At 41.2% G+C, this 13,212-nt stretch overlaps 1 protein-coding gene across 1 annotated transcript in view; it reads left to right on the forward strand.

The window, feature by feature from the left end:
- The window catches only part of ARB2A (ARB2 cotranscriptional regulator A), a 275,407-nt gene that overhangs the window by 126,534 nt on the left and 135,661 nt on the right, over positions 1 to 13,212 (forward strand). The window contains exon 7 of the mRNA XM_075078204.1: positions 7,387 to 7,605. Coding sequence (XP_074934305.1) covers positions 7,387 to 7,605 — 219 coding nt within the window. The remainder of the gene's footprint in view (positions 1 to 7,386; positions 7,606 to 13,212) is intronic.

Consider the following 13,212-nt stretch of genomic DNA (forward strand, 5'->3'; position numbering starts at 1 on the left):
AAGATGTTACAAATCCAGACGAACCTCTGAGCCCATCGAACTATCTACAGAACTGTTCAGAAAGAGAAAATGTTTACAAAAAGATTTTATGCTATTACAAAAGGGAAGGAAATGAGGTGTATTTTAGAATAAATTTACTTACTTTTTCATGGTGTGCAACATAAAAAAATACATACTTAAAGCCTATTTGGGGATATATTCATTATGAAGTACACATCAGAACAATTAAGACATACTGTGACACTCTCAGGGAAGAGGCAAAGTGGATTGGAAAAAGCCTTTGCAGTTGAGAACTTTCACTCTCAGCTAATGGGATGCTTAGAAACACCGTAGAAAGAAAAAATCCCACAAGGCAGCTTCGTCTTTGCACCTCAGTGGAGTGTAACTTTCAGAGAGTAACTGCTATTCTCCTTGGTTTCCCTATCAATAAATTAGAGCCAATAATTACTTGATACTTGTGTGGGTTTTATGGAGATTATTTGATTTACTGTTGTTTCAAAAAGTTAAGTTCTATATAAACCTGAATAACTTTTCAGTTAAAATCTTAGGGAAAGAGTGAAATATCCATGAGGTTCTTTTTTGAGATCTTGTACCCCTGTGAAGCATCTGAAATTTTTGTTCGAAAGGAAAGTAAAATATCTTAAGGGGGGGGCGGAACAACTTTCAGAGTACAGATTTTAGTTACAGAAAGGGTTCCTATCACTAAAAGATGCCAGGCCGTGGGGGTGACGGCTTCCTTCACAGGCTGGATGGACCCCAAGGCTATGTGCACTTCGTGAAGAAGAGCAGACACTGTTGCAGCAGCCTGGGCGGCTGTTGTGGACGGATTATTTGCAGTCCTGCATCCCGCCTGCGTGGCTGGGCTGGGTTCACTTCCATTCAGGCTCCAGTGATTTCTCCAGATTGCCCGAATCTCACGTCAGGGAGAGGTGCTGGGGCTGAGGTTTATTAAACAATGTATTTCAGCGTGAACATAGTTCTTCTCTGTTAATTCACAGAATTAAGTTAATGCAACAGCATAGTTTCTTGTATTTCACTTGCCATGAGAAATAGTTTTCTGCTGAAAATCCTAGTGAAATCAGTGCCTGTAAAGGCACAGAAGTTCCCCATCAATACAGTACACAACTGAGGGAGCAAAATGCTTATAATTCATGGATGTGTTTATTCAGTTTTGGCCTTGGGAACAAACACCATAAAACAGGATTGCAGATCTTGCTCATAGACATATTTGGGTTGCTAATTATAGATAGATGTAAAACATTAGTTCTTCTCAAAACTTTTCAGCAGTAAACTCAAAATCTGGTAACAGCTTATCTGGTGGGGTTTTTTTTTTAGCCTTGAACGGTGATTTGTTTAGTATCACTGTGCTAGCACCGAATTGCCAAATATCGAAGTAAAGCATACTGATGGCATGTTTTATACTTTCCAGCGTAAAGATACGATATATGGTGAAATAAGGTGAATGCCGTTCCGCATGCAAATAGATAGGGACCTAATGCAGTGAGGAATTAGAAGGCAGTAACAGAAAGGAAATGAAGGGTTTATTGTTTTTATAGCTCTAATATCCATTAAAAGTTAGTAACACAGCAGGTGACAGTTTGGCTAAGTGTAAAGTGAATGTTTTGAAATAAATAGCAGTTGGGTGACCTGGGATGTCAGGGCTCTAGACAAGGGTGTGTGTTTGTCAATATATCCTACATGTTTTACAGACTCCTCAGGGAACAGGGGAAGATACAATTTCACCTTTTCTGTGCCAAAACATTTTAATTATATCTTCTTCCAAGTACAGCGGTTCAGTAACCAAGGAGCTGACATTGATGCATGTGTTGATAAAGCTGCAAACATTCAAAATGAGATTAACAAAGATTTTGAGGAAAGGGTGACAGCTAATTTTGCACAGTATTCTGCATCTAATTCAGGTCAGTGTAATGATAGAATATTTTATAACTGTTGTGTCATCCAGAGGGACTTTTATGATGCTTTGTGTTTTTGAGGATTTGTGTATATGAAAGTATAGTTCTTAATACATCATTCAAACAGGTTATAACTTTTTTATTGAACGTCTATTGGTTGTAGCCATAAACAGGAATAAACTTCAGCATATAGAAGCAATTTTATATATCCATCAGCATTCATCATGGTAATAGGTTCCTTTTGTCTAATTCACCTTGAAAGTATTGACTTCAGATGTGAAATGGAACCAAAACTACCGTGCCCGTTTTGCAGCGTCGCTTAATATTTGCAAAAAGATCGGATGGAAAGTTATATTAAGTGTATTTAAATAATCAAACTGTAGTTTCTTTGTATTGTGTGAGACCTTTTGAGAACATCTCAATGTATTTCTGCTCTATTCTCCTCCTTGTTTGAAGGCAACTGACATTCTTCTTTCACTTTTCTTTTTGTTTGTGAAATTTTCTCCTTTTTTTTATCCACTCACTTCTCCATCTGCTTTCACTTTTGTTTGCTTGGGCCGTCTCTCATCCCAACTTGATAATGAGGAATGCGGTGTGACCCTGACCTCTATCAGCCCATGCATGACCTTCTGACTCCCCCACATAACCTTTGACCTTCTCTTTGACAGCTTGATTAATTACCCTGTGTTATGATTTATGAGTAAGTGCTATGTAAAAATAATAGACAACAGGTGGTCCTCTAAAAACTTTTTGTGGCATGTTTTCTTTTCCTGCCTAACTTGATGAGCTATTTTAAGTTGGGAACTTAGTGGGACAATGTGTGTTTGGCAGTAACACGGCATTTTTACACACTTGGACACAGTGCTGGAATTCAGGCAGCCGAGGTGTAGCTGGGATGGAAATATCGCAAAGTATTAGCAGGGCGCCGTTGCCAAAATGTACATGGGGTTGAAACAGAAAGCAGAGTCAACTGACATTTCAGGCGTTTCAGTCTCAGGTCACGTCTTGAGAAAATTGCTCAAATAATGGAGGGGGCATTTTTCAAGCTGAGCTGCATCTCCAACAGCTATGTTTACTTTAACGCTTCACTAGTGACTTCTGATTGGTTGTCATGACCTCATCCCACTGTTGCACCTACGATGTCGCAACGGTGACATAGATGTACCCTCCTCGTGGAAAAGATGGGAAACGAGCAGAACATACATCTTTCAGAAAGATGAATGGACAGCGCAGTGTCCATTTCAACCACGGGCAGGTTTAAGAGCGGAGCACTTTGAGTTGTGTTGCCCCCCCCCCCACCCCGGGAACTAACTCTGGTCTAGTTGCCAACGATCCAAACAGAAACCTGAACTTGAGAATTCGGGTTGGTAAAGCTTAGGAAAATGATCTCTTTCAGACCCTCACTCACAGCCCAAAAAGATAGTTACATAGGTCAAAAGATTCCTCTCCAGCCCTGACCTCTCTGGTCACATATGGTGTCCCATCTTGGTGGATTAATATGCAGAGCCGAATGCTTTCAGCTCATTATTCATGTGGCCAGGCAGGAGAGATTTCGAAAGATTTGGAGTTTACCTCAGGTACTTTGGGGTTCTTTTTTTCAACCTTACTCGCGCTGTCAGAGGCAATAATTTTGGTGTTCCTTCCCTTCTGAACATCTCGCTTGAACTTCCAGTGATGGGCAGAAAGTGCCTGCTCCATTTCTGGCTGGTGTATTGCGGTGGAAAAGGCCCTTCTACGTTGTTCTGGCTTTGTAGCGAAGGTACTGTAACCGAGATTCATGATTCTTTCCGACACCTGACTTTGTCAGCCTGCTTCTCCTTTCGTCACCATTTGCTGCCTCAATCATAAGTATTAATTGTGCGTGTGTTTATGAACCTGGAGGTGGAGTTCGTGCACAGCCTCTGCCTCCAGAAGCACTTACCTGGAGGATGCTGGTAGTTAGTGTGGATCACATTGTACTTACTGCGAAACGTTATTTGGGGAAATAGCTGTTCATCGGGTGAAACTGTGATTGTATCCACTGAACTCGCAGGTTAGAGGCTGGGACTTGTGTTTATCAGTGTCTGCCCTGATCATTGCGTCTCATCACAGACACGCTAACGGGGGATGCGGGCGGACCTCGGCTTCTGTGCCACATCTGCATTCTCTCAGATGTGTGGCAGAGCACGGGGCTTGGCTTGTTTCAGCCAGCTGAAGATCGGGGGGCGGGGGGGGGCGGATCGTCCCAAAGTTTAGATTTTTGCCGTGAGAAAACTTTGCGCTTTCGGGAGTGGCTCCTCTGTCTGTGTGCACTGGACACACAGGAGAAGACTCCCCCACTATTACGTAGGCTGAAAACGTACCTGAAGTTTTACTGACGGTGGCAAGCTTTAAAAACTGTCCTGGATGATGGTACTTACTGACTTCGTAGGTCACTACGTTTTAATAACGCTGTAAGCTCATCATAGCTGAAATTGATATTTTTAATGACATAGTGAGGTATATGCTTCTGAACACAACTTTCCTTTTAAAAGAATCTTTTTAATGAGTGTGATTTTGTCTTTTCTTAACAGTCACTCCAAAGACACCGTATCTTGCCTATTATTAAAGTCTGCTAAAGTCCTTCTTTTATGTATTAGTGGTCTTGTGACATCAGTTTTGCATTGACTTGCACTTTGCCCAACCCCGCTGCGTCAGTGAGGAGTTCCACATTTATTTTTTTTTAATTTTCTGATTGCACTGAACTTTAATGGTGCAGCTATGCCCACATGAAATAGATTTTTAAAAATTAATTAAACTTAAAAGCCACATCGTTTACATAGATATTACTTAGAGCTGGGAACTCCTTTCCAGCAGAAGGTGCTTGGGCTAAGGCTGAGTGAGGGAGGCTGTAATTGGGTACAATTTACTAGTCATTTTGTTTTCCCATGTTGCTTTATACATGTTACTCTCAAATCTTGTTTCTGGTGCCATTGTTTACATCTTGCAATTTAGGATGCAGAATTACAAGGGAAAAGGAAATACACTATGTCATGTAAGCAAAACAATCTGCAAAGAGATTACTTTCCTAAGATAAAGTCTTACGAATTAAAAGATATTTTTTTTTCTTCAATTAGGGGAAAACCTATCTCAGTTATTACTTAATTATTGTAATTGTACTGACAGGAAAGGCCTGCTTTCTGGGAGAAATTTTTTTAAAATGTTACGGGAGATGTGTTACACTGCTTAAAGTGTAATTGATAAAAATCCTTTAATTGATTTATGAAATAGTGAGTTTAAAAATGGAATCATATTTCATCTGTTGATGTCTATGTGAAAAATTGACATTGTGTCCTCATAAAACTGGACAAATGAGTCATGTAATTTTCAGTTACATAATCAATAACTTAGACAAATTCTACTTCTTTGATGATTTATGTGTCTGTTTTGTGGTCAGCTTAAAGCGGACGCAGAGTTTCAAATCCCTGCAACACTTGTAGGCCCGTAAAAAACACATGAATTTTGCATTTGGCATTGTACAGAAAGTAAAACTAATCAATACGCAGAACGCCTCTGCTCAAAATGAGCGGGTCAAGAAGATGAACAGCACAGAGAGACCCAAAACGACCACCCTGCCAAGCACGGTGAAAACTCGGTCCTACTGTGCCACTGGCGAGCTCGGAAACCATCCTTCCGTCTGAGGCGTGTGATTCGGGGATGTTTGCTGGTGATATTCTCCCCTGCGATGGATTCTGGGCTTTGGATTTTCCGAGCTGGCAACGTTACGTGTCAATCGTACGCTGCTGTGTGTTAATACGGCGCGGGTCGGTTTTAGACTGTTGTCTTCTTTAATCTCCCGCTTTCCTTGGTCCTTCCCCCCTTTGTTTATTTATTTATTTGCCTGTTTGTTTGCGTTTATCCCAGTTCGGTTCGCTCAGCGGGGAGGGCAGGGGGGCGGCATGACAGGAGACCACTTACTCAGGGCGACGCGTCTAGCGAGGAGGCAATTTTCTCTTTGGCCTGTGGTGACCTTTTTTGACTACGTCCCTTACGCCAGAGACAGTGTCCTGAATGCCTCTATTTCACCCTGTTTAGCAGAGTGCAACCGTGCCCTTTAACTTGGTTTTTGGTGGGAGGAGAAGCTACGGCAGACGTTTGAGAAGGGCACAAGGACGAGGGGTAGGAACTCCCTTCAGATGCGATTTTGATAACTAGTCGAGTGTGTCCAACTGTAGAAAATCACCGAGTGACAATCTGTCTACCTGACAGTGGCCACAATGCGCTACAAGGTTTGTGAATGGCTCTACAGATTAGAATAAAGCGAGCCCAAATAAAGTATCTTTTGTTGGCGTGGGCTTGGTTTGCTCTGGCCAGCTAGGTATGGGGACCTCTTTGATCCTCGTGCCCAGCCCAAGTGCAAAACGAAGCACCGAGTGAAAAGCTGGAATAAAGCTGTTCAGTGAGATAATTAATATAGACGTTTCCAAAAAGTAAGTCTTTATTAAAATTTACTTTTAAAGGACGGCTTGATTTTGACTGGGAACCCATGGTAACTTTAAGGACTCATCTGTTAAATGCACGTGCTTCTCTTTTCTCCCTGCGTTTGTGATTATATCTTCCACGAATATTACAATTCTTGTGTGATTTGCCATCATTTAAAAATCATAATAAAATGATTGGCTGATTTATTCAAGATTTATTTCTCATTCATAAATTCATGTATTTTTCAACCGGCTCATTTTCTGAGGCACAAAAAATGCAGCTGGTATGCTCAAAAGCATCCTGCAGGTCACGAATTTTCTCTGGGTTTGTTGAATACAGGACGTAATCCCAGTGAAGTTTTAGAGCAGATTTAAAGAGGTACTTAAAAGTCATCCCCACAGTAAAAGAGTTGACTTGTAAGCAACAGCACTGAATCAGTTTTGGTATTGATTCATTGTTACTGCCGCTGTTGGCTTCTGCATGGTTTGCTTGTTGTCAGCTAGACAAAAGGTTTTACTATTTTAAACTGAGGTGAATAATTTTCACATGCTTTCTTTAATATATTTGTGTTTATATATATATATATGAAACCAACCCCTCCATCCTTTTCATTTTAAAAGTTTTTATTGGGTGGGCATAAAGCTTTTTATTCATCATTATGTAGAGTTCTTAAAATAATATTTTGCTTTTAGTTCTCGTACTGTTTTCTGAAAAAGTTGTATAAAGTGCTTATGAATAAAACAACATATTAAATTATTTTAAAGGTAAAACAGGCAACTTTTCTGACACTGAAGGATGTGTATGAGCCTAAGTGCACACACAGACACATATTCGCACATCAATATCCCTTTAATGACAGAAATGAAACAAATAGAATATTCTTAAAACGCCCTTCTATAAATGATGTTGTGTGAACTTGCTGAAATAAATATAAAAGTTTTTAAGAGAGTTAAAGTACATGCAAAGCATTTCCAAGCATTAAATCTCCCTTTTCATATTTCCTCTTTTTGTGTGTGTGTCTCTTCTAAAACAGGAAGGCTATGGAGTAATAGTACTGAATCCCAATGAGAACTATATTGAAGTGGAGAAGACAAAAGCCCAAGTACAGCTGTCTTCTGATAGCTCAGATGAACCTGCAGAAAAGAGGGAAAGAAAAGATAAAATCCAGAAGGAAACAAAGAAGCGACGTGACTTCTACGAAAAGTATCGAAATCCGCAAAAAGAAAAAGAAACTATGCAGATGTATATCAGAGTAAGTTTCTTTTGGTTTTGTTTCCCCTCCTGTAATGGTGTATAGATATGTTTTCTGCCCATATTGGCTAATAAACAGCGTGCTTTTTCTACAACAAACGCATTGCCGCGATGGCGTTCAGGAGTTCATACGGAGTTCCTGGCTCTTTATTCTATTGATATTTTTTGTCACTTATTGAATGTGAAGTTTTGGAAGAGTTACAAAACATTCCTTTCTAATTTCAAAGGGGAACTTCAAATAAACCCCAGAGGAACTCACTGGTGCTATCAAGAAAGAGAATGATTTAAGGAAGACTTTGTAGAAATTATTTTATAAACGGAGGGGTACATAGGAAACACTTTCTAGTGCAGCTTAGGCAACATATTAGCTTCACGTGTCATGCGTGCATTTATTGTGTTATATTGTCTTATACTGGGGCGGCAGTAGTTATAGCCTGGTAGTTTTTTAACATATTACCTGCTGAATTAATAATGTATTGTGGAAAATACTGGTGTTGTTCTTGTGTGGTAGCAGATTTACCCTATAATGTATTGTTTTCATATGAGCAGCCATCCATTGTGTTTCAGCTGAACTTCTGAAGGCAGATAAAGGAGGAGAGTTATTAATATCTTAATAAATATTTAAGCTAGAATAGTTCGAGAATGGTGTAATGAGGAAACTCTGTCCCTTGCTCTTTTCTTACTCAGTGAACCTTTGCACTTTGTAATGCTACCAGCATGGGATCGTTATAACAGTGCTACCCGAGGATTTCTAATTCTGCAGGGGGCACAAACAATATTATTTGCACTTTGACACATTCTGCTTCATATACATACTATGCATTATACATTCGAGACTGAGTCACGCGATTTCCAAAGCCTTTATTATGAAAGTTAGCGTTTTCATTCAACAGTAAAACATGTCAAGAACACCACAGTGTAGTTAAAACAGTAAAAATGTATATGCCTTTCCGGTGTGAAGAAGAGAAGAACCCAGCAAAAGGGATGTTAGAATCATCTTAAATTTTAACAAGTTCCTATTAATTGTGGTTTAGTATAACAGTGTTGGTAGGAGAAATACAGCTGTACTGGCCAGTTAAAAGGGTTTGTAACCTGGGTGTGAGTTTATCACTAATACCATAAATTCTGCTGTGTCTTTTGAGAAATACCTTGCTGCTGAGTATGGGAAACAAAAGGATGCATATACATATTCAAAGTCACCAACAGGGCACTGTTTTTCCTATCCACTGCTTTTTATGAGGGATGCCATTCCGCCCACCAGCCAGACCTTGCTCCCAAAGGGGGGCGACCAGGCTTGTCCCAAGGTCCATCAGAAGCCAGTGGACGATGCTGCTGTATTGTCCGGAAAGGCGTTCAGTCAGCACGCTGGTCCGGTGTCCCCTCGTTGAAAGAGAACCCTTCTTTGATACCTTTTTAGCAGTTCCACCTTCTTGTGCCTCTTTCGCTTGATGAGGCATGAAATTTGGCTTCAGGAGGTTTGACCCCCGAAACATAAAATGCGTGACTTCATCCCATTTTCTTCTTTGCGCGGATCCGTGCCGCAGTGTGACTGTTGACATTCGCTTTATTTTAATTTCTTCAAACCAGGGAAGGAAGTCGCATAGGTTTCAGTGAAAGTGTGGGTGGCGGTTTCCTCTCCTGGGTCAATTAACTGAAATCGAGCTTTCTGATGTGGTTGGTGTTTTATTCTGAAAGAATTCTTTGGGTTTTTTTTCTTTAATAGGCTCTTAATACAGAGAATTTTATTTTTTTTTTTTTTGGAAACAGAATGAAACATGTCGCTGCTTTAGTGTATTTTAAATTACTGCAATTTACTTGCCTATTGGTGGTCCAACAAACCTGGAACGCCAATAGGATGCCATTTACTCTGTTGGGCAGAACTGCTAAGTCTGTAAAAACTTTGGTGCTGGAAGGGGAGCTGTGAACACAGCGTGCTCTGCTCCACCTTCCTGGCCACAGACACGGTTGTTGATCTGTCCAGGCATCACATGACACAAATAAAATGGTACCATGCCATCTTTGCATGGCATTTCTTGCCTCTTCGCATTGCATTTTTTGCCTCTTCTTATTGTATTTCTTGCCTCCCGTGCTCGGGTCTGCAGGATTACAGGAATCGCCGTTCGTTTGCGCCCTGGGACTTGCTGCCAGGCTTACGGCAACCACAGGCTGCTGGGGTGCGGTGTTGGAGCTGGTCTGGGGTAATCTCAAAGGGTGGTTTAGATACGGCCTTTACTTACCGTTAGTATAGCATACATTTGACCCACTGGGCTCTAGAAATAAAACATACAGAAATACTTAAGGGCGGTATACGCTTCGTAATGATCTCATCAAATAATTTTGAAAAACCTGAGAAAGCCTTACATCATCTTTGCCAAGCAGGACAAACTGGTACAGAGAGACTAGATGAAAAATATCCTCACAAGAAGGCACCAGCTGCATCTGACATTGAAGGAAAATCTGTTTGTGTCAAATACGCTGGAGAATTTGTTTCAGACTGTTAAGCAGTAGGAATAAAGATCCCCACTTATGCTCTCATAGGGTCACTGAGATCTGTTGTGATCCGATGAGGAAATGCCAGTTGAACAAATTAAAGCTGTCTGGGTGACGCTCCCACTCGTGCAGTTAGATTTTCCAAGAACTGGAAAAATTTAACTGTTCCGTGGTAAATTTCTTTAAGTATTTTGTTTATTTTTGTAGAATAAAACAAATAGCAAGGATACTCAAGAGCATGTAAATGCAGAGTCTTAAAATACAAATTCTCAAATTGCACTGTATTTTTGTACAAAATGAGTATAAATGGAAACGACTATGGGAGTGTGTAGTGCATTAAGCATAGTGCTTGAAAGATCAAAGTACTTATTGTTTCATGCTGGAAGTTTCCTTAACTATGAAATAATGTACTTTCTGGCATACATTATAGCTTGTTAAAGGGACTCATTTGGTCTGGGCAATAAACATCATGTCAAACATTATGGCAGAAAAACCTGCTTAATATGTTTTGTAATAAGACAGAATTTTTTTGTTCTTGAAAACATCTGCCAACTGAATTCACGAGTGAAGACAGAAAATGTCATCAATTCAGTAACAATCTTATAAATTTGGTTTCATTCTTGACGACGCAAACCAAGGAAAAAAACTTTTTGGAAATCAGCATTGACTATAATACTTTATGGAAACACTAAACAAAAGCATTTTACTTTTATATAACATGCTAATGAATGCATATGAATTTTAATACTCTTACTGTTCAGATTTTAACAAGCATATTGCTAGCAGATCATTTTAAAAGCATCTGTTTTTTAATGTGTTGAATGGAGGATTGAGTCAAATAGTTAAATATGTACATACATCCTTTTAAAAAACATATTTCTATCCTTACTTATAGATACTACCATTTTTTCTTAGACCACCAGAGGCTGCTGCTGTACGTATTGGCTAATGCTTCCCCCCCAGAAACTTAAGACCCTAGCCAACCTTCATTTATTACTGAACTAAACTGAGAATTTGTTGATCTCTAACCTTTTTCTATGGAAACGGATCATACAGGCTTAAATGTGACATGATTACTCCCTCCATCCTCCAAGCCATCTCCCACTCCCTACAGATTTTCACACTGACAGTGTTGTCTCTATGTTAAAAGACACTTAGAAATGTAAATCAGTATTTATTCCCTTATAAATAGCATTCACCACTTAAACAAGTATACTGAATGGATTCTGAAATGGTATTAAAGAAAAAAGTATAAATTGCGTAATTTTATAATAATAGTAATTTGCAATAATGTTGTTGCCACAATAGTCGAAGGATATCAAAGAGGCAGCGAAGGAGGAAGTAGGAAGAAGTATTACCTTTTATCAGACCAAGTGATGGGGTCAGATTTTCCAGGCAAAAGGGATAAGCCTTTCCTAGGCCTGTATCCTGGGAATTTTGTCTGTTTTTTTTCTACCGAGCTTAGCTGCTTTAATTCTTACTGCAAATATTATTTTTACTATAGCACATTCTATAACAGCGCTATTTATACTAACAGCATATCAGTGAAATTAAATTAATTTTGGATGCAACATACTTTTCATAAATAATGTTTTCCCATTTTCTGCAAGAGATTAAATAGAAAAAGATCATGTACAACTAATTAATTTGTTTTACTAAAAATGGATGCATCAGGATAATTTGTGCCAGTATTTAGGAGAAAGTGGTAAAAGGCAGGTTTATTAATATACGGCTAAGTACGCAGCGACTGCTGGTGGGCAGGAAATCCTGGCAAGCGTGCAAGCACAGTTGTGCCGTTCCTGCTCATTGTTCGGCACGGCTGACACGAGGCTTCGCCTGACTGAAGGTCGCCGCAGAGCGTCCGCTTGTGCAGGGCGACCTTTCGGCGCAGCGGATTTATTTCACGTCGGAGACGGAGCCGTTTCCCGGCGTAGCTGCGGTCCCGCCAGCTGCGCGGGTCTGGCCCCGTGGCCGTCCCTGGGCAGATGCGGCTCCCTCTGCCTACCCTGTGACTTGGCAAGATGCGCCCCTGCTCTCATCCAGAGCCTGTGTGACTGCATTAGCGTGCTACTGAGACCAAGCTAATAAGCCCTTTATTCCACCAGAAGAGACAAAATGACACGCTGTCCTGGTTTTGTCTGGGGTAGAGTTAATTTTCTCCACGGTAGCTAGTACGGGGCTGTGTTTCGGATTAGTGCTGGAAGCAGTGCTGATGATACAGGCATGTTCTTGTTGCTGAGCAGGGCTTGCACAGAGCCGAGGCCTTTCCTGCCCCTCACCCCACCCCACCAGCGAGGGGCTGGGGGGCACAAGGGGCTGGGGGGGACACGGCTGGGACAGTGACCCCAACTGACCCCAGGGATGTCCCACACCGTATGACATCACGGCCAGCACATAGAGCTGGGGGAGGAGGAGGAAGGGGGGACACTGGGAGTGATGGCGTTTGCCTTCCCCAGTCACCGTTGGGCGTGATGGAGCCCTGCTCTCCTGGGGATGGCTGAGCACCCACCTGCCCGGGGGAAGGAGTCAGTGAATTCCCTGGTTTGCTTTGCCTGTGTGCGTGGCTTTTTACCTATTAAGCTGTCTCAACCCATGGGTTTTCTCACTTTTACCCTTCCGATTCTCTCCTGCATCCCACCGGGGGCAGGGAGCGAGCGGCTGCGGGGGCTGAGCTCCGGCTGGGTTAAACCACGACACAAGCACTAGGCAGACAGCTCCCAAGGGCTAAGGGACATGCTCCAGCACAGAGAAAGCCTGTGGCAGACCAGGGCAGCAGGACCCAAACCTCCAAACTCTCAGTCCAACGTTTATATTGCAATACCTTTTTTTTTCACCCCTCTTACAACTTCCAGAGTTACTTTACCTATACATCTGAAATTACACATGGTTTTATTTTGTCAATATTTACCTTTCAAAGCCCGTTACTTCCCTCTGTTCCTGTGGAATCCCTTTCGCTTGTAAGCAACAGAAAAATCATGCAGGCAATGGAAAACTCATGAGAACTGCTCAGAAACTACCACGGCTTTATTGTTCTTGCCCCATGTGCCAGTTAAACACGGCTGCAATTGAGGTGCTGGTACATAAATGTGTAGCGGTGTTCAGGGTGCTGTGGAGAGGT

Source organism: Phalacrocorax aristotelis, chromosome Z, assembly GCF_949628215.1.
Source record: "Phalacrocorax aristotelis chromosome Z, bGulAri2.1, whole genome shotgun sequence".
In the NCBI taxonomy this organism is placed as follows: domain Eukaryota; kingdom Metazoa; phylum Chordata; class Aves; order Suliformes; family Phalacrocoracidae; genus Phalacrocorax; species Phalacrocorax aristotelis.